This window comes from Leucoraja erinacea, unplaced genomic scaffold (genome assembly GCF_028641065.1).
Source record: "Leucoraja erinacea ecotype New England unplaced genomic scaffold, Leri_hhj_1 Leri_56S, whole genome shotgun sequence".
In the NCBI taxonomy this organism is placed as follows: domain Eukaryota; kingdom Metazoa; phylum Chordata; class Chondrichthyes; order Rajiformes; family Rajidae; genus Leucoraja; species Leucoraja erinaceus.
In genome coordinates, this window is record NW_026576476.1 from 148,319 (window position 1) to 175,079 (window position 26,761).

Below are 26,761 nucleotides of genomic sequence, written 5' to 3' on the forward strand. Positions count from 1 at the left end.
ACATGGAAGCAGGACCTTCAACCCATTAAATGAGGAAAGAAAGAAGTGCAGATGCTGGTTTAAGGATAGATTATGTTTGAGGAAAGACATTCTTGCCATAGAGGGAGTACAGAGAAGGTTCACCAGACTGATTCCTGGGATGTCAGGACTTTCATATGCAGAAAGACTGGATAGACTCGGCTTGTACGCGCTAGAATTTAGAAGATTGAGGGGAGATCTTATAGAAACTTACAAAATTCTTAAAGGGTTGGACAGGCTAGATGCAGGAAGATTGTTCCCGATGTTGGGGAAGTCCAGAACAAGGGGTCACAGCTTAAGGGTAAGGGGGAAATCTTTTAGGATCGAGATGAGAAAAACATTTTTCACACAGAGAGTGGTGAATCTGTGGAATTCTCTGCCACAGAAGATAGTTGAGGCCAGTTCATTGTCTATATTTAAGAGGGAGTTAGATGTGGCCCTTGTGGCTAAAGGGATCAGGGGGTATGGAGAGAAGGCAGGTACAGGATACTGAGTTGGATGACCAGCCATGATCATATTGAATGGCGGTGCAGGCTCGAAGGGCCTTTTTAATGCTTTTCCTACTAAATACAATTACCTGCTGCAAGTTTACACGACATTTATTCCACAGAACAACACATCGGAATCTCCAGTAAAACAGGCAACTGTGAAGCCCCCTCAGCCATTTTGTGTGCTAGCCTGAAAAAAAGCGCGTGATTGGCCAACTGGCAGACAACTCACTGTTAAATGTGCTTTGATTGGACTAAAAAATTCCTGACATTTTTCCGGTTTTTCTCTAATTTAATAAAAATGTGCAAGTCTTCTTCATATCGGGTTTCAGGGGTGATTTATATACATTTTTTTTACACAATATGTGAAAATTTCATGTAGTTTGGTGACTTGGGTCATGAAATCCTATTTCTAGACACATTTTTGATGCTCGGCCCACAGCCTATAAGGGGGAAATCTTTTAGGAACAAGATGGGAAAAACATTTTTCACACAGAGAGTGGTGAATCTCTGGAATTCTCTGCCACAGAAGGTAGTTGAGGCCAGTTCATTGGCTATATTTAAGAGGGAGTTAGATGTGGCCCTTGTGGCTAAAGGGATCAGGGGGTATGGAGAGAAGGCAGGTACAGGATACAGAGTTGGATGATCAGCCATGATCATATTGAATGGCGGTGCAGGCTCGAAGGGCCGAATGGCCTACTCCTGCACCTATTTTCTATGTTTCTATGTTTCAGGTCAAGACCTTCTTCAGACTGACTCTGTCCCGACCCGAAACGTCACCCATCCTTTTTCTCCAGAGATGCTGGCTGACCCATTGAGTTACTCCAGTATTTTGTGTCTTTTGACAATAAGAACCTTTTTCCCCCCAGGGTGGAAATGTCACGGGGTGGAGGACATAATTTTAAGGTGAGAGGGGCAAAGTTTAAAGGCAGGACAGGATAGAGGTATTTAAGAGGCTTTTAGATAGGCACATGGATATGCAAGGAATGGAGGGATATGGACCATGTGCGTGGGCCGATGGACATTGTGGGCCAAAGGGCCTGTTCCTGGGCTACACTGTTTGATGTTTTATATCGGAAAGTCTTGAAATTGCAAATAGTTCAAGTTCAACTTCACATTTATTGGCACGTGCACTAATTAAGTGATATTTCAGTGATATTTGAGTTACCGTACACACACACACAAGTGAAAAGAGAACACAATACATGGTAGAGTTTAACATAAACATCCACCACAGTGGAATCCCCATTCCTCGCTGTGATGGAAGGCGATAAAGTCCAGTCAATCTTCCTCCTTTGTTCACCCGTGGCCGGGGCCTTGAACCTTGCGCAGTCGCTGCTGCGGACTGCCCCGATGTAACAAGCCCTCACGCCGGGGTGATTGAAACTCCGGCGTGGGGACGGATCAGAGCGCGCTCCGCCCGCGGCTTTGAGTTCCCGAATCGGCCGCTTCTTATCGGAGACCGCGGCCTCACGATGTTAAAGGCCACGGGCCAGCGGTCAGAGCACTTCTTCTGGTGATCCCCGGCAAGGGATCCCAGGCTCCGCGATGGTAAGAAGCGGTGAAAATCAGGGTGTGTGTGTGTGTTGTGTGTGTGTGTGTGTGTGTGTGTGTGTGTGTGTGTGTGTGTGTGTGTGTGTGTGTGTGTGTGTGTGTGTGTGTGTGTGTGTGTGTGTGTGTGTGTGTGTGTGTGTGTGTGTGTGTGTGTGTGTGCCCGTGGGCGTGCCTTCTGGGCCGCGGCAAATGCTGGCTGTGGTGTGCGTGCGCGTGTGCGTGCGCGTGTGCGTGCGCGTGTGCGTGTGTGTGTGTCATGAACAAGCTGACCAGATGCTTGTGGATTTCGGAATGAGGTAAAAAGTGAACTTTATCATCGGGGAGTGGGGGGGAATTTAGTTTTAATTTAAGAAATACTGCATGGAAATAGACCATTCGGCCCACCGAGTCCGCACTGACCACCAATCATCAATACACTGGTTATAGGCCACACACGAGGGAGAATTTACAGCAGTAGGTGCAGGAGGAGGCCATTCGGCCCTTAAGCAAGCACCGCCATTCAATGTGATCACAGGTTGCTCTGGGTGCTCCAGTTTACATAGAAACATAGATAGAAAATAGGTGCAGGAGGAGCAGAAGTCAATTATGAGTATCTATGACAGAAGTGGTGAGTTTAGAGATACAGCGTGGAAACAGGCCCTTCAGCCCACTGAGTCCGCGCCGACCAGCGATCCCCTGCACTCTAGTTCTGCATTATCTGTTTTGCATCCTACACACTAGGGGCAATTTACAGAAGCCAATTAACCTGTAAACTTGCATGTCTTTGGAATGTGGGAAGAACACCCAGAGGAAACCGTCATCACATTGAATGGCGGTGCTGGCTCGAAGGGCCGAATGGCCTCCTCCTGCACCTATTTTCTATCTATGTTTCTATGTAAACTGGAACACCCAGAGGAACCAGTGATCACATTGAATGGCGGTGCTCGCTTAAGGGCCGAATGGCCTCCTCCTGCACCTACTAACTATTCTCTATCTATTGAAATGCACGCAGGTCACAGGGAGAACGTGCAAACTCTGCACAGGCAGCACCCGAGGTCAGGATCGAACACTGGGTCCCCAGTGCTGTAAGGCAGCAGCTCTACCACTGGGCCACCGTGCCACATTAAATGTTTTGGTCAATAGTACAGGATAGCCAACTGTTCCATTTGCATCCAGGCTGGGACGGGTTATTCTAACACTAGTCATTCCTTTCCAATTTTAGAAACCGGAAGAAGCCATTCCTTCTTTTTGTGTCCCTGCTCCATGTCCATTCTCCTTTCTTTACCGCCAAGCCATTTGTTGGGAAGAGCAATCACGGTTCTTATGGAGACAATGTGGAGGAGATGGATTGGCACGTAGGTAAGTTATCTGACAATATAATGAGAAGGGGATGCAGTGGCAGAGATACCAAGTTCCTGGACCAATATTCAGTCGGTCTGACGTGAGTTCACATCCCCCACACAGTCGAGTCATAGAGTGATACAGCATGGAAACAGGACCTTCAGCCCAACTTGCCCACACTGGCCAACAGGTCCCAGCTACTCTGGTCCCATCTGCCCACATTTGGACCATATTCCTCCAAACTTGTCGAATTGTTTCCTGAATGTTGGGACAGATGTCTGAAGAAGAACAAAATAGAGAGAGTACAGAGGAGATTTACTAGAATGTTGCCTGGGGTTTCAGCAACTAAGTTACAGAGAAAGGTTGAACAAGTTAGGGCTTTATTCTTTGGAGCACAGAAGGTTAAGGGGGGACTTAATAGAGGTCTTTAAAATGATGAGAGGGATAGACAGAGTTGACGTGGATAAGCTTTTTCCATTGAGAGTAGGGAAGATTCAAACAAGAGGACATGATTTGAGAATTAAGGGACAGACGTTTAGGGGTAACATGAGGGGGAACTTCTTTACTCAGAGAGTGGTAGCGGTGTGGAATGAGCTTCCAGCGTAAGTGGTGGAGGCAGGTTCAATTTTATCATTTAAAAATGAATTGGATAGGTATATGGACGGGAAAGGAATGGAGGGTTATGGTCTGAGTGCAGGTAGATGGGACTAGGTGAGAGTAAGTGTTCGGTATGGACTAGAAGGGCCGAGATGGCCTGTTTCCGTGCTGTAATTGTTATATGGTTATATGGTTAAGAAGGGTTTCGACTCAAAACGTCACCTATTCTGTTTCTCCAGAGATGCCGTCAGACCCACTGAGTTACTCCAGCTTTTTGTGTCTATCTACACTAGTCATACAGCGTGGAAACGGGCCCTTTCGTCCCAACTTGCCCGTGCCGACTAAGATGCCCTAACTAACTAGTCCCGCCTGCCCTCATTTGCTCCATACCTCGTAAATCTTTCTTAAATTTCCCATATCCTCCAAAAATATCATAGAGTGATACAGTATGGAAACGGGGCCCTTCAGCTCAACTTGCCCACACCAGCCGACATATCCCCGCTACACTAGTCCCACCTGCCTGCGTTTGGCCCACATGCATCCTAACCTGTCCTATCCATGTACACATTCTGTTAGGAAATTTGAATTCTTGGAAACAAATAACGCTGGAATAAAATGCTGACGTCAGTAATAAAGGCCATAACACTACAAGGTGGTTGTAATTTGATGAATTAATTCCCTTTGAGGTGTAGCCAACATGGAGTAGATCAGTGGTCCCTAACCTTGTTTTAGCTCATGGCCCCCTTGAGGTCTTTTAATTTTTCTGTGCCCGCCCCCGACATTATTAACTGAGAAAACTTCAATATTATAATACCTTCCATAAAAATATCAGAGTCTATTAATTGCACATATATTCTCTTTTATTTTATTCCACAAACATCAAATATATTTCAACCTCATAGATTTAAATGTATTAGAACTGAAATTTAGGAGGCTACAGGGTGGTAGCTCTGTGGCCCCCTTCATTGAACCTGTGGCCCCCTAAATCCCCAAATATTTCTGTGCCCCCCCCCCCCTGAAATTGGCCCCCAGGTCGGGAATCACTGGCGTAGATAGACGGTCAGAACTTTTTTTTCTTCCCAGAATGGAAATACCAAATGCCAGAGATAGGTTGAATAAGTTAGGTCTTTATTCTCTGGAGCGCAGAAGGTTAAGGGGGGACCTGATAGAGGTCTTTAAAATGATGAGAGGGATAGACAGAGTTGATGTGGACAAGCTTTTCCCTTTGAGAATAGGGAAGATTCAAACAAGAGGACATGACTTCAGAATTAAGGGACAGAAGTTTAGGGGTAATATGAGGGGGAACTTCTTTACGCAGAGAGTGGTGGCGGTGTGGAATGAGCTCCCAGTGGAAGTGGCGGAGGCAGGTTCATTGGTATCATTTAAAAATAAATTGGATAGGCATATGGATGAGAAGGGAATGGAGGGTTATGGTATCAGTGCAGGCAGGTGGGACTAAGGGGAAAAAAAAAATTTGTTCGGCACGGACTTGTAGGGCCGAGATGGCCTGTTTCCGTGCTGTAATTGTTATATGGTTATATGGTTAGAGGACACAGCTTTCAGGTGAGAGGAGCAAAGGTTAAAGGAGGTGTGCAGGGCAGGTTTTTTTGCATAGAAATTGGTCAGTGTCTGGATATCTAGTGATGGTGGTGGAGACAGATACGATAGTGGCGCCTCGGACGTGTGGATGTGCAGAGAATGGAGGGATATGGGTTGAGTCGAGGCAGATAAGAGTTGGTCTTGGCATCTTGCTCAGCACAGACTTTGTGGACAAAAAGACCTGTTCCTTTTCGTTGTTGTTGTGTTCTTTGTTCGATACTCTATGCAACATGTCAATCCAGAACCAATAAGGTTGGCCTTTAAAATTGTAAAGGTGATAGGAACTAGCCATAAAATGCTGGAGTAGCTCACCGGGACTCTGGAGGAAAGGAATAGAAACATAGAGACATAGAAAATAGGTGCAGGAGGAGGCCATTCGGCCCTTCGAGCCAGCACTGCCATTCATTGTGATCATGGCTGATCGTCCCCTATCAATAGCCCGTGCCTGCCTTCTCCCCATATCCTTTGACTTCACTAACTCCAAGAGCTCTATCGAACTCTTTCTTAAATCCATCCAGTGACTTGGCCTCCACTGTCCTCTGTGGCAGGGAATTCCATAAATTCACAACTCTCTGGGTGAAAAAGTTTTTTCTCACCTCAGTCTTAAATGACCTCCCCTTTATTCTAAGACTGTGGCCCCTGGTTCTGGACTCGCCCAACATTGGGAACAGTTTTTCTGCATCTTGCTTGTCCAGTCCTTTTATAATTTTTTATGTTTCTATAAGATTCCCCCTCATCCTTCTAAACTCCAGTGAATAGGTGACGATTTGGGTCGGGATCTTTCATCAGAAAGGTAATAGGGTTTGGCTACATAGTGATAGAGTCATAGAGTGATACAGTGTGGAAACAGGCCATTCGGCCCAACATACCCACACTAGTCAATAATGTCCCAGCTGCATTAGTCCTACATGTCTGCGCTTGGTCCGTAACCCTCCAAACCTGTCCTGTCAATGTACCTATCCAACTGTTTCTTAAACGAAGGGATAGTCCTAGCCTCAACTACCTCCTCTGGCAGCTTGTTCCATACACCCACCACCCTCTGTGTGAAATAGTTACCCCCTCGAATTCCTATTAAATCTTTTCCCCTTCACCTTGAACCTATGTCCCCTGGTCCTCGATTCCCCTACTCTGGGTAAAAGACTCTGTGCATCTAATGCATAGATCCCAAAAGTAGGATAGCCTCAGGAGCTCCAAGGTAATGATGCCTGGGTGCTCATGTATTCAAGAGAGTTAGATATGGGTCTTGGGGCTAACGGAATCAATGCATAGGGGGAGAAAGCAGGAACGGGGAGTACTGATTTTGGATGATCAGTCATGATCATAGTGAATGGCGGTGCTGGCTCGAAGGGCCGATTGGCCTATTTTCAACGTTTCTTATAATATGCATGATTGTGCACTTATAGAGTACTTGCTATCACAAGCATGAAAATCGCCCCTTCGCCCCAACTTGCCCACACCGACCAACATGCCACTAGTCCCACCTGCCAGCATTTGGTCCATACCCCTCCAAACCTAATCTTTCCATGTGCATGTCTAAATGCTTCTTAGACGTTGCGATAGTACCTGCAGACTTACTGTCTTAGAAACATAGAAACATAGAAAATAGGTGCAGGAGTAGGCCATTCGGCCCTTCGAGCCTGCACCGCCATTCAATATGATCATGGCTGATCATCCAACTCAGTATCCTGTACCTGCCTTCTCTCCATACCCCCTGATCCCCTTAGCCACAAGGGCCACATCTAACTCCCTCTTAAATATAGCCAATGAACTGGCCTCAACTACCCTCTGTGGCAGAGAGTTCCAGAGATTCACCACTCTCTGTGTGAAAAAAGTTCTTCTCATCTCGGTTTTAAAGGATTTCCCTCTTATCCTTAAGCTGTGACCCCTTGTCCTGGACTTCCCCAACATCGGGAACAATCTTCCTGCATCTAGCCTGTCCAACCCCTTAAGAATTTTGTAAGTTTCTATAAGATCCCCTCTCAATCTTCTAAATTCTATAGAGTATAAACCAAGTCTATCCAGTCTTTCTTCTTGATACTAACTCTTTCTTGAATCGGTGAAAGCTACAAAGGCAATGCTGCCCTGCAGAATCCTCAACAGGTTCTGAATGAAAGCTACGGATTGCTGAAGTTGCACAACCCCTAAATTTTAATTACGTTTGCAAATTCCAAGCACAGAATCTCCCACAAGATACAGCACTATCCAACTCACTGAGGGACGGCACAGTGGTGCAGCGGTAGAGTTGCTTCCTTAAGGGCCTGTCCCACTTAGGCGATTTTCTTAGGCGACTGCCGGCGACTAGCCTGTCGCTACACGATCGCTAGGGTGTCGACTGTATGGTCGTGAGTCGTCTCCTCAGTCGCTCAAAGAGTTGTAGCATCTTTCTGGTCGCTGCTGGATTTTGAAATGTTCAAAACGTTTCGCCGACAGTCGGAGACCGTGGGCTTGTCATAGCTTGTCTTCTCCTGTAGGTGCGGGCGCAGATTGTCGCCAGGATGACGCAGGTTGTTGCCGGCGCTGACTTCGGTGAATTTCCATTGTCGCAGTTGCCTAAGAAAATCGCCTAAGTTGGACAGGCCCATTACTCCAATCACCGGTTTATCGGCAACCTGCTACGACTATGACAGTCACCGGCATTCAGCCAAAATATTGCCTAGTGGAACAGGCCCTTTACAGCGCCAGAGACCCGGGTTCGATCCCAACTACGGGTGCTGCCTGTACGGAGTTTGTACGTTCTCCCCGTGACTTGCGTGGGTTTTCTCTCACAGTTTCTCTCCAGTTTCCTCCCACACGCCAAAGACGTACAGGTTTGTAGGTTCATTGGCTTTGGCAAAATGACTGTGTTGGATAGTGCTAGTATATGGGGCGATCACTGGACAGTGCATGCGCGGTGGGCCGAGTGGCCTGTTTCTGCACTGTATCTCTAAACTCTTGTTATTTTTCCATGTCTCTTCCAGGTCAGATAGTGAATGCCATCGACAATCTTGGCCTTGCGAATAAAACCCTGATCTATTTTGCCTCTGATCATGGTGGCAGTCGGGACACTGTTGGAATGAACGGAGAGATAGATGGAGGTTGGAACGGAATATACAGAGGTAACTGCTTGTTGGAATACGCAAGCCAATGTTCACAGCATTCTTGGTTTTCACAAGTTTTGTTTGATGGGAAAGATGTGGAGGAGAAATGGAGGACATTTAAAGATGACAATTTAAGAGTACAGAATCTTTATGTCCCTGTTTGGTTGAAAGGAAACAGTAAAAGTTGGAAAGAGCACTGGTTTTCAAGGGAAATTGGACATGGTTCGGAAAAAGAGAGAGATCTACAATAATTATAGGCAGCATGGAGAAATGAGTTGCTTGAGGAGTATAAAGAATGTAAAAAGAATCTTAAGAAAGAAATTAGAAAAGCTAAAAGAAGATATGAGGTTGCTTTGGCAAGTAAGGTGTAAGTAAATCCCAAGGGTTTCTGCAGCTATAGTAATAGCAAAAGGATAACGAGGGATAAAGTTGGTCCATTAGAGAGTCAGAGTGGACAGCTATCTGTAGAGCCACAAGAGATGGGGGAGATATTGAACAATTTATTTTCTTCGGTATTCACCAAGGAGAAGGATATTTAATTATTTGAGGTAAGGGAAACAAGTAGAGTAGCTATGAAAACTATGCGATTCAAAGAAGAGGAAGTACTGCCACTTTTGAAAAATATAAAAGTGGATAAGTCTCCAGGTCCTGACAGGATATTCCCTAGGACATTGAGGGAAGTTAGTGTAGAAATAGCCGGGGTTATGACAGAAATATTTCAATTGTCATTAGAAATGGGAATAGTGCCGGAGGATTGGTGTACTGCGCATGTTGTTCCATTGTTTAAAAAGGGTTCTAAGAGTAAACCTAGCAATTATAGACCTGTTAGTTTGACGTCAGTGGTGGGCAAATTAATGGAAAGGATACTTAGAGATAATATATATAAGCATCTGGATAAACAGGGTCTGATTAAGAACAGTCAACATGGATTTGTGCCTAGAAGGTCATGTTTGACTAATCTTCTTGAATTTTTTGAAGAGGTTACTCAGGAAATTGATCAGGGTAAAGCAGTGGATGTTGTATATATGGACTTTAGTAAGGCCTTTGATAAGGTTCCTCATGGAAGGTTGGTTAAGAAGGTTCAAATGTTGGGTATTAATGGTGGAGTAGCAAGATGGATTCAACAGTGGCTGAATGGGAGATGCCAGAGAGTAATGGTGGATGGCTGTTTGTCAGGTTTGGAGGCCAGTGACTAGTGGGGTGCCACAGGGATCTGTGTTGGGTCCACTGTTGTTTGTCATGTACATCAATGATCTGGATGATGGTGTGGTAAATTGGATTAGTAAGTATGCAGATGATACTAAGATAGGTGTTGTTGTGGATAATGAAGTAGATTTTCAAAGTCTACAGAGAGATTTAGGCCATTTGGAAGAGTGGGCTGAAAGATGGCAGATGGAGTTTAATGCTGATAAGTGTGAGATGCTACATCTTGGCAGGACAAATCAAAATAGGACGTCCATGGTAAATGGTAGGGAATTGAGGAATGCAGTTGAACAGAGGGATCTAGGAATAACTGTGCACAGTTCCCTGAAGGTGGAATCTCATGTAGACAGGGTGGTAAAGAAAGCTTTTGGTGTGCTGGCCTTTATAAATCAGAGCATTGAGTATAGAAGTTGGGATGGAATGTTAAAATTGTACAAGGCATTGGTTTTTTCTTTATATTTATTTTTTAATATTTTTATTAGAAGTACAGTAAATTACAATAATACACAGATATATCTTATTACATTATGTTGTACCATTTCGTTTTTCGAGCTTTAAAAAAGATAGAAATAAAAGAAGTAAGGAAAGTGTGCAAGAATCGTGAAGGTGCAGGAAAGTGTTGGGAGAAGAGAACCCCTTGGGGAAGAAGTTAGAGAAGGAAGTAAAGAAAGGAAATAAGACCCTAGAAAGAAAAGGAAAAACAATCGCTCTATTGTAACACAAAACTCCGCAAACAAGGATATACCAACCGTATTTTATTATTTTTTTAACTTTATTTTATACCCCACGTTACCAGATCCTGGTACCATTTATATTTTAAATTACTATTGCACCTTATACTTGTAATTTGTGATTCCTGGGATGTCAGGACTGTCTTATGAAGAAAGACTGGATAGACTTGGTTTATACTCTCTAGAATTTAGAAGATTGAGAGGGGATCTTAAGGATAAGGGGGAAATCCTTTAAAACCGAGATGAGAAAAACTTTTTTCACACAGAGAGTGGTGAATCTCTGGAATTCTCTGCCACAGAGGGTAGTTGAGGCCAGTTCATTGGCTATATTTTAGAGGGAGTTAGATGTGGCCCTTGTGGCTAAGGGGATCAGGGGGTATGGAGAGAAGGCAGGTACGGGATACTGAGTTGGATGATCAGCCATGATCATATTGAATGGCGGTGCAGGCTCGAAGGGCCGAATGGCCTACTTCTGCACCTAATTTCCATGTTTCTATGTTTCTAATAATTCCATAAATAATTCCACGTCTTTTGGAAGTGGTCTGCTTTGCCTGCTAGGAGGAGTCTCATCTCTTCCAAGTGTAGTGTTTCGAACATGTTTGAAATCCACATTTTTATTGTAGGTAGTGGAGCATTTTTCCAAAATTTGAGTATAAGCTTTTTTCCCATTATTAACCCGTAATTAAGTAAGTTCTTTTGAAACACGTTTAATTCGGGGTTACCTTCCGATATTCCAAAAATGATCCATTCTGCTTTTGGTGCAAGTTTTATTTTAAATAATTTTGTGAAGATTTCAATTATTTAGTTCCAGAATTTTTTGATTTTTATACAAAATACAAAAGAGTGCGCTATGTTAGCTTCTGGTGACTGACATTTATCACAAATGGGTGAGACATTGGGGAAAAGTTTATTTATTTCAGTTTTTGAATAATATAGTCTATGTAATGTTTTATATTGAATTGGAGTATGTCGTACGTTGATCGAGCATTTACACATATAGTAAGTGTTTATCCCAGCTCTCTTTTTAAACTTTTATAGCTAGTTCTTGTTCCCAGTCTCTTCTAATACCATCGGTTGTAGGTATTTCTATATTTTGGTGAGGCTAATTCTGGAATATGGTGTACAATTTTGGTCGCCTAATTATAGGAAGGATGTCAACAAAATAGAGAAAGTACAGAGGAGATTTACTAGAATGTTGCCTGGGTTTCAGCAACTAGGTTACTGAGAAAGGTTGAACAAGTTAGGGCTTTATTCTTTGGAGCACAGAAGGTTAAGGGGGTGACTTGATAGAAGTCTTTAAATTGATGAGAGGGATAGACAGAGTTGACGTGGACAAGCTTTTCCCACTGAGAGTAGGGAAGATTCAAACAAGAGGACATGACGAGAATTAAGGGACAGAAGTTTAGGGGAACATGAGGGGGAACTTCTTTACTCAGAGAGTGGTAGCTGTGTGGAATGAGCTTCCAGTGGAGGTGGTGGAGGCAGGTTCGATTTTATCATTTAAAAATAAATTGGATAGTTATATGGATGGGAAAGGAATGGAGGGTTATGGTCTGAGTGCAGGTAGATGGGACTAGGTGAGAGTAAGTGTTCGGCACGGAATAGAAGGGACGAGATGGCCTGTTTCCGTGCTGTAATTGTTATATGGTTATATGGTTAAGTTCACAAGTTATGGGAGTAGAATTAGACCATTTGGCCTATTGAGTACTCCGACCATTCCATCATCGTTGATCTGTGGCAACTGGCACGTGACAAATGTATCTTGTATCTCATCCCATTTTCCTGCCTTCTCCCCATAAACCTTGACATCCGTTCAGAGTTGGGAAATCGAGGACCAGAGGACACAGGTTTGAGGTGAGGTGAATTTTATGGAAATTTGAGAAGTAACATTTTCACACAAAGGGTGGTGGCTGTATGGAACAAGCTGGCAGAGGAGGTAGTCCAGGCAGGGTCTATCCCGATTCTTGATTAGTACGGGTGTCCGAGGTTACGGGGAGAAGGCAGGAGAATGGGGTTAGGAGGGAAAGATTGATCAGCCTTGATTGAATGGCGGAGTAGACTCGATGGCCTAATTCAGTTCCTATTACTTATGATGTTATGATGCTCGAGCCGTCCACAGTGTACAGTTACAAGATAAAGGGAATAGCGTTTAGTGCAAGGTAAAGTCCGATTAAAGATAGTCCAGGGTTGAATAGGTGGAGTAGACCTGATGGGCCGAATGGCCTTATTCTGCTCCTATAACTGATGAACATGATTTAATTAGACTAGGGTGGCACAGTGCCACAGCTGGTAGAGCTGCTGCCACACAGGGTTTGATCCTGACCACGGGTGCTGTCTTTGCACATTCTCCCCGTACAGCATGCGGCAAGCGCGACCAAACCAGAAGCGGGAGCCGCGTGGAGGTCGAGTGAGTCACACGGCGTCGAGGCAGCTGCGGGCCGGCAGGCCGTTGCCGCACGGAATTTTTAAACGCGGTCAGTTTTTCGGGACCAGCTCCGCACAACTCCGTATGGCTCCGCTGATCAAAGTGGGACCGGCCCAAGCGACCACGTAAGTTCGCGCTTGCCGCATGCTGGTGGGACCGGCCCTTTAGGTCGAGCTTTCCGCATGGAGTCGCATGCTCATCGGACAGGCCCTTAACTCAGCGGGACAGGCAGCATCTCTGGAGAGAAGGAATGGGTGACGTTTCGAGTCGAGACCCTTCTTCAGACTTGTTTCCATGGTGTATCTCTAAAGCTAATTATAAATGTTGATATCAAATGGAATAATGGCAGTAGAATTCTTAATTGTGACACTTGTGCTGGGGTGATGAATCTGTGGAACTCATTGCCACGGAAGGCCAAATCAGTTGATTTTTTAAGGCGGTGATCAATAGATTCTTGTTTACTACGGGTCTCGGGGGTTATGGGGAGAAGGCAGGAGAATGGGGTTTAGAGGGAAAGATAGATCAGCCATGATTGAATGGCGGAGTAGACTTGATGGGCCGACTGTCCTGAGGTTGAGGGAGTCCAGAACCAGGGGTCACAGTTTAAGAATAAGGGGTGGGCCATTTAGGACTGAGACGAGGAAAAACCTTTTCATCCAGAGAGTTTGAATCTGTGGAATTCTCTGCCGCAGAAGGCAGTGGAGGCCAATTCGCTGGATGTATTCAAGAGAGAGTTAGACATAGCACTTGGGGCTAACGGAATCAAGGGATGTGAAGAGAAAGCAGGAACGGTTTATTGATTGTGAATGATCAGCCATGATCATATTGAATGCCGGTGCTGGCTCGAAGGGCCGAATGGCCTAATCCGGCACCAATTTTCCGTGTTTCTATTTTTCTATGAATGGCCTAGTTCTGCTCCTTTGACATGAGCTTATGCTTTTCTGTGTCACAGGTAAAAAGGGACTAGCTGGATGGGAAGGTGGTATACGTGTCCCTGGAATATTAAGATGGCCAGGCCAGTTGTCTTCTGGGAGGAAGATCGATGAACCTACCAGCCTCATGGACATTTACCCCACGGTTGTCAACCTGGCTGGGGCCTCGTTGCCACAGGACAGGTGAATAACTCAACATATCCATCTTAACAACCTTGCAATTTGCTACGTGGACAAACACACTTTCTGCTGCCATTCCTTTTCATTATAGAAGTCCATTTTATTCCTATTCCACAATTCTGGTCAATATGAAATAGAAATCTGGAAAATCTGGAAAATTCTGGAAAATACTCGCAGAAGGTTAAGGGGGGATTAATTATAGGAAGGATGTCAACAAAATAGAGAGAGTACAGAGGAGATTTATTAGAATGTTGCCTGGGTTTCAGCAACTAAGTTACTGAGAAAGGTTGAACAAGTTAGGGCTTTATTCTTTGGAGCACAGAAGGTTAAGGGGGTGACTTGATAGAGGTCTTTAAAATCATGAGAGGGATAGACAGAGTTGATGTGGACAAGCTTTTCCCTTTGAGAATAGGGAAGATTCAAACAAGAGGACATGACTTCAGAATTAAGGGACAGAAGTTTAGGGGTAATATGAGGGGGAACTTCTTTACGCAGAGAGTGGTAGAGGTGTGGAATGAGCTTCCAGTGGAAGTGGTGGTGGCAGGTTCGTTGGTATCATTTAAAAATAAATTGGATAGGCATATGGATGAGAAGGGAATGGAGGGTTATGGTGCGAGTGCAGGCAGGTGGGACTAAGGGAAAAAAAAAAGTTGTTCAGCACGGACTTGTAGGGCCGACATGGCCTGTTTCCGTGCTGTAATTGTTATATGGTTATATGGTTAAAATAGGAGCCGGAGTAGGCCATTCGGCCCTTCGAGTCTGCACCGCCATTCAATATGATCAGCCATAATCATATTGAATGGCGGTGCACGCTCGAAGGGCCGAATGGTCTACTCCTGCACCCATTTTCTATGTTTCTATGTGTGTATGCAACAATATCTGTTACAATACAGATTAAGGTCCATTCGTAAGGAGACACAATGAACTGTAGACGCTGGAATTTTGAGCAAAGGGCCAAAAGTGCTGGCGGAACTCGGCAGGTCAGGCGGCATCTGTGGAGGGAATGTCGGTGACCTTTCGGGATAATATGTGCAGGAGTAGGCCATTTGGCCCTTCAAGCCAGCACCGCCATTCGATGTGATCATGGCTGATCCCCAATCAGCACCCCGTTCCTGCCTTCTCCCATGACTCCACTATTTTTATGAGCCCTATCTAGCTCTCTCTTGAAAGCATCCAGAGAACCTGCCTCCACCGCCCTCTGAGACAGAGAGGGATCTGAAGAAAAGTCCCGACCCGAAACGTCCCCTAACTATTTCCCCTCTTATCTTAATCTTCCCCCGTTCAGGCTTCCGAACAGTCCTTCGACGAGCTGTCTGTGATATATGCAGGGTCAACTATTAATTCTGATTCTACAGAATTAGAGTCTGATACAGTCAGATTCTTCACCACCTTTGCGGACAATGGACTCTGTCTCTAGAAGTATTGCACTATAATAATGAGAGCTATATTCTGCACTCTGTACATTTTCCTTCACTCAGCCTATTGAATGTGTTTGGCTTGATTGTATTTAATGTAACACATTATCTGATTCATGAGATTAAAAGAGACGGGAACAGAATAAGGCCATTCGGCCCATCAAATCTACTTCGCTATTCAATCATGGCTGATCTATCTCTCCCTCCTAACCCCATTCTCCTGCTTTTTCTGCATAACCTCTGACACCCGTACTAATCAAGAATCTTTCTATCTCTGCCTTAAATATATCCTCTGACTTTGCCTCCACAGCCTTCTGTGGCAATGAATTCCACACATTCACCACCCTCTGACTAAAGAAATTCCTCCTCATCTCCTTACCAAAAGAATGTCTTTTAATTCTGAGGCGATGACCTCTAGTTCTAGACACTCCCACTAGTTGCTGTCTTTGTTTCTTTACTATCCCAACGTTTAAGAAGCAGTTAAACAGGTACATGGATAGGATACATTTGGAGGGATATGGACCAAATGCTGGCAGGTGGGACTAGTGTAGCTGGGAGATGTTGGCTGGTGTGGGCAAGTTGGGTTGAAGGGCCTGTTTCAACACTATATCACTCTAGGACTCTAGTGGAAACATCCTCTCCACATCCATTCTATCCAAGCCTTTCATTTGATTGGAATGCATGCAATACAATGCGTTTCACTGTTCCTCAGTACACATAACAATAATGAACCTGTACAGATGCTGCCCGACCTGCTGAATTACTCCAGTACTTTGTGGTTTGCACTAGACCCATTAGAACATGGCTATACATTGACCCTCCATAGTCCTCTGTTTAATAATGAGACTATGAATGATTCCCAACTATTGGGCCTGCCCCAGTTACTTGACTTTTTCAGTGGCTGCCGGCACCTGTCATAGGCCGTTGCAGGCCGGCAACATTTTTAAGCATGTTGAAAATTCAGCGGCGACCAGAAAGCCACTTTGGGCGACTGAGGAGACTACTCAAGACCATACAGACGGTACCCTGGCAATATGTCGCGGGGTGACCCCTACATGGTCGTGAGTAGTCGCTCAAAGACTCGTACCTTGTTCTGGTCGCCGCTGGAGTTTCAACATGTTGAAAATTTTTCGGCCACCTGTAGCGACCTATGACGGGTGCCGAAAAAGTAATGTAAGTGGAACAGGCCCGTTAGTCTTTAACTTGGGTAGCAAAAAAATCAGTACGCTTTAAAATGAATAGTTGACCATGCATATATCAAAGTTCAGGCTAGGCTGACCAACCCTTCAACATGGCCAGGGCAACAGACCTTCATGGTCAGGTCAAGGTTGCTGCACTTACAACAACTGGGACTTGGAAATGGTGCCAAACTGGCGACTCTGTACACTGTCTCGGTATAGAAACATAGAAATTTAGGTGCAGGAGTAGGCCATTCGGCCCTTCGAGCCTGCACCGCCATTCAATATGATCATGGCTGATCATCCAACTCAGTATCCCGTACCTGTCTTCTCTCCATACCCCCTGATCCCCTTAGCCACAAGGGCCACATCTAACTCCCTCTTAAATATAGCCAATGAACTGGCCTCAACTACCCTCTGTGGCAGAGAGTTCCAGAGATTCACCACTCTCTGTGTGAAAAAAGTTCTTCTCATCTCGGTTTTAAAGGATTTCCCCCTTATCCTTAAGCTGTGACCCCTTGTCCTGGACTTCCCTAACATCGGGAACAATCTTCCTGCATCTAGCCTGTCCAACCCCTTAAGAATTTTGTAAGTTTCTATAAGATCCCCTCTCAATCTCCTAAATTCTAGAGAGTATAAGCCAAGTCTATCCAGTCTTTCTTCATAAGACAGTCCTGACATCCCAGGAATCAGTCTGGTTCACACGTGTATCGTATCTAAGATGTTTATCTAAGAGGCATCTCGGTGCTAATGTGTAGTAATACTTGTACTGAACTGAACTTTATAACAAAATGAATTTTGCTGTACTTCTACCTGTAGATCCCCACTACCGATGTAAGGCTAACTGGTCTATAATTCCCTGGTTTCTCTCTCCCTCCTTTCCTAAAAAGTGGGGTTACATTGGCCACCTTCCAGTCCACAGGAATTGATCCAGAGTCGAGAGAACATTGGAAAATGATCACCAATGAATCCACGATTTCTAAGGCCACTTGCTTGAGTACTCTGGGATGCAGACCATCAGACCCTGGGGATTTATCTGCCTTCAGTCCCGACAGTTTACCTAAACCCATTTCCCGACTAATGTGGATTCCCTTCAGTTTCTCCATCCCACTAGATCCTCGGTCCCCTAGTATTTCTGGGAGATTGTTTGGGTCTTCCTTAGTGAAGACAGAACCAAAGTACTTGTTTAACTGTTGTGCCATTTCCTTCTTTCCCATTATAAATTCACCCGTCTCTGACTGTAAGGGACCTACATTTGTCTTCACTAATCTTTTCCTTTTTACTAAAGGAACTTTTACAGTCAGTTTTTATATTCCCCGCAAGCTTTATAGATAGAAACATAGAAAATAGGTGCAGGAGGAGCCCTTTTTGGCCTTTTGAGCCAGCACCGCCATTCATTGTATTCATGGCTGATCATCCACAATCAGTAACCCGTGCCTGCCTTCTCTCCATATCTATTGATTCCGCTAGCCCCTAAAACTCTATCTAACTCTATTTTAAATTCATCCTGTGAATTGGCCTCCACTGCCTTCGGTGGCAGAGAATCCACAAATTCACAACTCTCTGGATGAATTTTTTTTTTTTCCTCATCATTTTCAAATGGTCTCTACTTTATTCTCAGATTCAGATTCAGATTCAATTTTAATTGTCATTGTCATTGTACAGTACAGAGACAACGAAATGCATTCAGCATCTCCCTTGAAGAGCGACTTAGCAATACGATTTGAATAAAAAAAAATCTATAAGTGTCCGTCTTGGGGGGGTGGTGGATTGGCAGTGCAGGTCTTGGTACTTGATATGTACCAAGCGCAGGCAGGTGGGAAGAAGTGCAGCTCGACCTGCTGGTTCGGCAACGGCAAGACCTGTAGCGAACGGCCTGATCCCAGGAGGGTAAACAGTCCATGGTTTCGTGAGAGCAGTCCTTGCCGATGTTGAGAAGCCCTTCCGCAGACAGCACTCTTGCTTTGGACAGACTCCCAATGGAGGGGAGCGTGGAATCCCCCTGATGCGTTAGGCATTTGTTTTCACTTGGACCTGGGCAATGCCTTACGGTCGCGAGACAGAGCAGTTGCCATACCATACTGTGATGCAGTTGGGTAAGGATCGCCGCTCGATGGTGAAATGTTCTAAACTTTTCGGAGACAGTCGGCAAACAGTGGGTTTGAGACAATGATGGTACCTCTTCAGTTCTCCTCAGGAAGAAGGACGCTGATGAGTTGAAGCCAGGTTAACGCTGATGTGCTGAGACTGTGGCCCCTGGTTCTGGAAGTAATGATTCTATTGGGAACATTTTTCCTGCATCGAAGGGAAGTCCACTCCTTTGGTTTTTTATACGTTTCTATAATAGCAGGTCGGTGATATGGACCAAGTGCAGGTCTTGGTCTTTGATATGTACCAAGCGACAGGCAGGTGGGACTAGTGCAGCTGGGACCTGTTGGTCAGGATGGGCAAGTTGGGCCGAAGGGCCAGTTCCCACACTGTTCCCACACTCTTCGTGACAACGTGCCATGCCATAGTTTGCAGAAGAAAATTCCAAATTTCTTTCACTCTTATCATCATGGAAGCGTCTCCCAACTTGGGAAAGGCTGAGAGTCTAATCCCCCTGTCCCACTTAGGAGATTTGTTTTCTACTTGGACGCTGGGGTGTTGCCTGTACGGTCGCGAGTCGTCTCCTCAGTCGCCCAAAGAATCGTATTGTTTATCTGGTCGCCGCTGGATTTTGAAATGTTCTAAACTTTTCGGAGACAGTCGGCAACAGTGGGTTTGATGTCAATGAGCGTAGCTTGACTTCTCCTGATGTAGGTGCTGTCGTAGTTGTCGCCAGGTTAACGTAGATTGTGCTGACCTCGGTTTTGTTTTAAAGTAATGATTCTATTTCAAATTTTATGTCGAAAGGAGGTCCAGTTGCTGGTTTTTCACCAATCTGCTAGCAGAAAAACCAGCGACTGGACCTCCCTTCGACATAAAATTTGACAGTCGCTGGCAGTCACCTAAAAATAGCCTAAATGTGACTGGCCTATAATCTTTAGACCATGCCTCCAAATCCTGCATTCCCCAAAGAGCAGAAATAGATTTTCTCGAAACCACCAGCAACATGAAAATTTCAATTCAGTTTGGATCAAAGTGTAACCTTTTGACTTCCAGGAAATACAAGGCTGGCATCTTAAATTGTCTTCTAAATGTAACCCAGGCTTCATTCTGACAAAACCTGGAATTCTGCCTTACAGCACCAAAGACCCGAGTTCTATCCTAACTATAGGTGCTGTCTGTACGGAGTTTGTACATTCTCCGTGTGCCTGCTTGGGTTTTGCCCAGGTTCTCCAGTTTCCTTCCACACTCCACAAAGATGTACAGGTTTGTAGGTTAATTGCATTTGGTATCAATTGTAAATTTTCTCTGGTGTTTAGGATGGGGTTAGTGTTTGGGTGATCGCTGGTTGGCGTGGATTCAGTAGGCCAAAGGGCCTGTTTCCACTCTGTATCTCTAAAGTCTAAAGTCCAAATAGAATAGTTATACTATTACGGGTTTACCACCAGGGGGCGCTGCGCGATGGCAGCCTCGCCAACAGTCTGTCTGTCTTTTCGCCTTATTTTAAGTGTGTTTTAAAACTTTGTGTTAATGTTCGCCGGTTTGTTTTATGTGGGGGAGGGGGTCGGGGGAAACTTTTTTCAATCTCTTACCTTGCCGGAGTTGCGATTGTGTTCTGGATCGTATCTCCGGTCGCTCTGCGGCCTAACACCGTGGAGCTGGAGACCTTTCTCGGGACTGACTTTGAACCCCACCGCGGGACCGTGGACTGGCCATTGGGGCCGATCCCTTACCTGGGATCGACGCTCCAACCTCGGTCTACAGATATCGCCATCGAGGAGTTTGCAGTCACGGGTAGAGACTGAGTCGGGACGCTGCAAAGCCGCAGAAGGTTCGACCAGCCTCGACCCGGTGTCGATCGCCCGGCGCGGGGGAGCTGACATCCCTTCATTGCAGAAGCTTGATCGCCCCGACATGAAGGGCCCGATAGCCGGCTACGGGAGTTAAGATCGTCCCGTCAACGGAAGGCTCGAGGCCCCCGACCGCGGGAGAACAAAGAAGGGAAGAGATTGAACTTTTTTTCACCTTCCATCACAGTGAGGAATGTGGAGGGGTCACTGTGGTGGATGTTTATGTTGAAATGTATTTTGTGTGTTCTGTTGCTTTTTAATGATATGACTGTACGGCAAATGAAATTCCTCACATGTTGCAAAACACACTTGACTAATAAAGTGTGATTGTGATTATTATGATAAATAGACATTGCTATAGATGTACATGACTCCAGAGTGGCCACAGCTGGACGCTGAGCCGTTCCGGATACCAAGATGGATCTGAAGAAGGTTTTCGACCCGAAACGTCACCCATTCCATTTTGTGTCGATCTTAGGTGACTTTTCAGCGGACTGCCTGCCACCTTCAAGCTCACAGCACTCGCCTGAAAAACCGCGATCCGAAACGGCGACTGTCAGAACGGAACACGCGCGCACACACACCGCAAAGGCGGGGGCCAGGGAAAGCGGGGGAGCGCTGTCTGAAATTCACACAGTGCAAACCCAAGATCATACAGACACACACCGCGATGAACAGGAAGGTTAAAGATGGCTAGCACAGTAAGTCCTTTAAAAGAGGGGGGAGAAGGAGTGGAGAAGCCAGATAACTTTTAATAAGCCAGAGATACACAGCTGTGAAGTTAGGTGGGCATTTAACATTATCGGTTATCCTTGGTTCTGAAAAATTGAGCTTGCATAGAAACATAGAAAAATAGAAAATAGGTGCAGGACTGGGCCATTCGGCCCTTCGTGCCTGCACCACCATTCAATATGATCATGGCTGATCATCCAACTCAGTATCCCGTACCTGCCTTCTCTCCATACCCTCTGATCCCTTTAGCCACAAGGGCCACATCTAACTCCCTCTTAAATATAGCCAATGAACTGGCCTCAACTACCTTCTCCAGAGATTCACCACTCTCTGTGTGAAAAACGTTTTCCTCATCTCGGTCCTAAAAGATTTCCCCCTTATCCTTAAACTGTGACCCCTTGTTCTGGACTTCCCCAACATCGGGAACAATCTTCCTGCATCTAGCCTGTGCAACCCCTTAAGAATTTTGTAAGTTTCTATAAATTCCCCCTCAATCTTCTAAATTCTAGCGAGTACAAACCGAGTCTATCCAGTCTTTCTTCATATGAAAGTCCTGACATCCCAGGAATCAGTCTGGTGAACCTTCTCTGTACTCCCTCTATGGCAAGAATGTCTTTCCTCAGATTAGGAGACCAAAACTGTATGCAATACTCCAGGTGTGGTCTCACCAAGACCCTGTACAACTGCACGATTTGTTTTCCCCAATGAGTCAATGAAAATGCCTGGTCAGCAAAGGAGATTAACTAAAACTACCTACCGTTACCTCGACTACCTACAATAACATGGTGACCCCTCTATTACTGCACCTACAATTACAAAAGTATCGATTTTCTCCATGGCGACACGTTGAAAGATTTGCGGCGACCATACTGAGGCCGCGAATAGTTCCCAGAATGCGGGAACCCCTCTCGACCATGAAGGAGGTTCACCAGAGACCACCAGCGAACATGTGGCGATCATGAGTCTCCTGCACTCGTCTAAAAAGTTGCCTAAGTTGGACAGGCCCTTTACAAGTATATACTGGCCATGGAGACGTTCCTTCAGATTTATACCTGGGCCGAATTAATTCATGGAACTGAGTTCACATTTCTTGCATGGGCAGTGTTGTATATTTAAACGAATAACAGAGATCTTGAAATTTAAAATATGCTCTTGTATTCCCCTAGGATAATTGATGGACGAGACTTGATGTCGTTACTGAAGGGTGATGTAGAGAAGTCTGAGCATGAGTTCCTGTTCCATTACTGTGGCAATGCTTTGAACGCAGTGCGATGGCACCCAAAAGACAGTAAGTTTCCGGCAACTGGGCAGCACATTGGTAGAGTTACTGCCTTACAGCGCCACAGACATGGGTTTGATTCTGACTATGCTGGGTGGAGTTTGTACGTTCTCCCCGTGACCTGCGTGCGTTTTCCCCCGGTAGCTCCGGTTTCCTCCCACACTCCTAAGACGTACATGTTTGTGGGTCAATTGGCTTGGTGCAAATTATAAATTGTCCCTAGTGTGTTGGATAGTGCTAGCGTACGGGGCGATCATTGTACGGCGTGTACTCGCTGGGCGCGTACTCGTTAAATCTTTGACCCGGGTGGATTTTCACCGGGATCTTCAGTTTCCTCCCACACTCTTACGACGTACAGGTTTGTAGACGTATAGCTTTAAACTAAATTGGTAATATCCAAAGAGAATTGCCTTACTGCACCAGGGATCCAAGTTTGATCCTGACCACCGCTACTTCCTGTACAGAGATGTCACTCCACCTGATTCTGCTGCTTTTTGCACTGACAATTTAATAACAACTCTGGCACTGGCCACTTAAATCAGCTGCCCTGGACAATTTATGACTGTTTTTACTTGTATTTTTAATGTTGCTGTTTTTTACCTGCACTTTTTAACTATTAGTATTGTTTTTATCAGGGTCTGGATTGTTTTTATTTATGTGTGAAATGTTTAACCATATAACCATACAACAATTACAGCACGGAAACAGGCCATCTCGGCCCTACAAGTCCGTGCCGAACAACTTTTTCCCCTTAGTCCCACCTGCCTGCACTCATACCATAACCCTCCATTCCCTTCTCATCCATATGCCTATCCAATTTATTTTTAAATGATACCAACGAACCTGCCTCCACCACTTCCACTGGAAGCTCATTCCACACCGCTACCACTCTCTGAGTGAAGAAGTTCCCCCTCATGTTACCCCTAAACTTCTGTCCCTTAATTCTGAAGTCATGTCCTCTTGTATGAATCTTCCCTATTCTCAAAGGGAAAAGCTTGTCCACGTCAACGCTGTCTATCCCTCTCATCATTTTAAAGACCTCTATCAAGTCCCCCCTTAACCTTCTGCGCTCCAGAGAATAAAGACCTAACTTATTCAACCTATCTCTGTAACTTAGTTGTTGAAACCCAGGCAACATTCTAGTAAATCTCCTCTGTGCTCTCTCTATTTTGTTGACATCCTTCCTATAATTGGGCAACCAAAATTGTACACCATCCTCCAGATTTGGTCTCACCAATGCCTTGTACAATTTTAACATTACATCCCAGCTTCTATACTCAATGCTCTGATTTATAAAGGCTAGCATACCAAAAGCTTTCTTTACCACCGTATCTATATGAGATTCCACCTTCAAGGAACTATGCACGGTTATTCCCAGATCCCTCTGTTCAACTGTATTCTTCAATTCCCTACCATTTACCATGTACGTCCTATTTTGATTTGTCCTGCCAAGCTGTAGCACCTCACATTTATAAGTTATTAAGTTTCATGTGCGATGCTCTGGTATTCCCTGGGAAACGTCTTCTCATTTTGCACTGGACAACTGTTGCTTTGCAAGATGACAATGTTTCTTGGTTGATTGGTTGGTTGATTGGTTAAGTGACTTGGTGAAATTGTAAATTGTCCCTAGTGTGTGTAGGATAGTGTTGGTGTGCAGGGATCGCTGGTCAGTGTGGACTCAGTGGGTAGAATGGCCTGTTTCCTCTCTGTATCTCTAAACTAAATTGGTAATATCCAAGGAAAATTGCCTTACTGCGCCAGGGACCCAGGTTTGATCCTGACCACGGCTACTTTCTGTCCAGAGTTTGTGTCACCCTCGGTCTTATTTCCTTGGGAGAGGTTCATCGTTGGCACTTTCAGTTGGAACTGATGACTACAGCCTGTTTAATTCGGCTACTTTCTTTCTAAAGCTTAAACTTCCTTTCAAGAGTAGCCCAGCTGGTAGAGCTACTGCCTCACCGTGAGACATATAAGATTGTTAAGGGCTTGGACACAGTAGAGGCAGCAAACATGTTCCCGATGTTGGGGGAGTCTAGAACTAGGGGCCACACACAGTTTAAGAATAAGGAGTTAAGCCATTTAGAATGGAGACAAGGAAACACTTTTTCTCACAGAGAGTTGTGAGTCTGTGGAATTCTTTGCCTCAGAGGGGGGTGGAGGCCGGTTCTCCGGATGCTTTCAAGAGAGAGCTAGATAGGGCTCTTAAAGATAGCGGAGTCAGGGGACATGGGGAGAAGGCAGGAACGGGGTACTGATTGGGGATGATCAGCCATGATCACATTGAATGGCGGTGCTGGCTCGAAGGGCCAAATGGCCTACTCCTGCACCTATTGTCTATTGACTCGGGTTCAATACTGACCTTGGATGCTGTCTGAATGGAGTTTGCATGTTCTCCCTGTGACCACGCGGGTTTCCTCCGGGTGTTCCAGTTTCTACCCACAATCCAAAGATGTGTGGATTCATAGGATCATAGTCATACAGCGTGGAAACAGGCCCTTCGGCCCAACATGCCAATGCTTACAAACCATATAACCATATAACAATTACAGCACGGAAACAGGCCATCTCGGCCCTACAAGTCCGTGCCAAACAACTTTTTTTTCCCTTAGTCCCACCTGCCTGCACTCATACCATAACCCTCCATTCCCTTCTCATCCATATGCCTATCCAATTTATTTTTAAATGATACCAACGAACCTGCCTCCACCACTTCCACTGGAAGCTCATTCCACACCGCTACCACTCTCTGAGTAAAGAAGTTCCCCCCTCATATTACCCCTAAACTTCTGTCCCTTAATTCTGAAGTCATGTCTTCTTGTTTGAATCTTCCCTATTCTCAAAGGGAAAAGCTTGTCCACGTCAACTCTGTCTATCCCTCTCATCATTTTAAAGACCTCTATCAAGTCCCCCCTTAACCTTCTGCGCTCCAGAGAATAAAGACCTAACTTATTCAACCTATCTCTGTAACTTAGTTGTTGAAACCCAGGCAACATTCTAATAAATCTCCTCTGTGCTCTCTCTATTTTGTTGACATCCTTCCTATAATTGGGCAACCAAAATTGTACACCATCCTCCAGATTTGGTCTCACCAATGCCTTGTACAATTTTAACATTACATCCCAGCTTCTATACTCAATGCTCTGATTTATAAAGGCTAGCATACCAAAAGCTTTCTTTACCACCCTATCTATATGAGATTCCACCTTCAAGGAACTATGCACGGTTATACCCAGATCCCTCTGTTCAACTGTATTCTTCAATTCCCTACCATTTACCATGTAGTCCTATTTTGATTTGTCCTGCCAAGGTGTAGCACCTCACATGTATAAGTTATTTAGTTTCATGCGCGATGCTCTGGTATTTCCCTGGGAAACGTCTTCTCATTTTGCACTGGACAACTGTTGCTTTGCAAGATGACAATGTTGCTTGGTTGATTGGTTGGTTGATTAGTTAAGTGACTTGGTGAAATTGTAAATAGTCCCTAGTGTGTGTAGGATAGTGTTGGTGTGCAGGGATCGCTGGTCAGTGTGGACTCAGTGGGTAGAATGGCCTGCTTCCTCTCTGTATCTGTAAACTAAATTGGTAATATCCAAGGAGAATTGCCTTACTGCGCCAGGGACCCAGGTTTGATCCTGACCACGGCTACTTTCTGTCCAGAGTTTGTGTCACCCTCGGTCTTATTTCCTTGGGAGAGGTTCATCGTTGGCACTTTCAGTTGGAACTGATGACTACAGCCTGTTTAATTCGGCTACTTTCTTTCTAAAGCTTAAACTTCCTTTCAAGAGTAGCCCAGCTGGTAGAGCTACTGCCTCACCGTGAGACATATAAGATTGTTAAGGGCTTGGACACAGTAGAGGCAGCAAACATGTTCCCGATGTTGGGGGAGTCTAGAACTAGGGGCCACACACAGTTTAAGAATAAGGGGTAAGCCATTTAGAATGGCGACGAGGAAACACTTTTTCTCACAGAGAGTTGTGAGTCTGTGGAATTCTTTGCCTCAGAGGGGGGTGGAGCCCGGTTCTCCAGATGCTTTCAAGAGAGAGCTAGATAGGGCTCTTAAAGATAGCGGAGTCAGGGGACATGGGGAGAAGGCAG

The 26,761-nt window shown here is 45.1% G+C and overlaps 1 protein-coding gene across 2 annotated transcripts in view; it reads left to right on the forward strand.

Moving 5' to 3' along the window:
- Window positions 1-26,761, forward strand: part of arsh (arylsulfatase H) — a 63,110-nt gene that overhangs the window by 32,720 nt on the left and 3,629 nt on the right. For both annotated transcript variants that reach the window (XM_055630900.1, XM_055630901.1), the window contains 4 exons: window positions 3,262-3,398; window positions 8,534-8,671; window positions 13,965-14,127; window positions 22,554-22,675. In XM_055630900.1, the coding sequence (XP_055486875.1) occupies window positions 3,262-3,398; window positions 8,534-8,671; window positions 13,965-14,127; window positions 22,554-22,675 (560 nt within the window). The remainder of the gene's footprint in view (window positions 1-3,261; window positions 3,399-8,533; window positions 8,672-13,964; window positions 14,128-22,553; window positions 22,676-26,761) is intronic.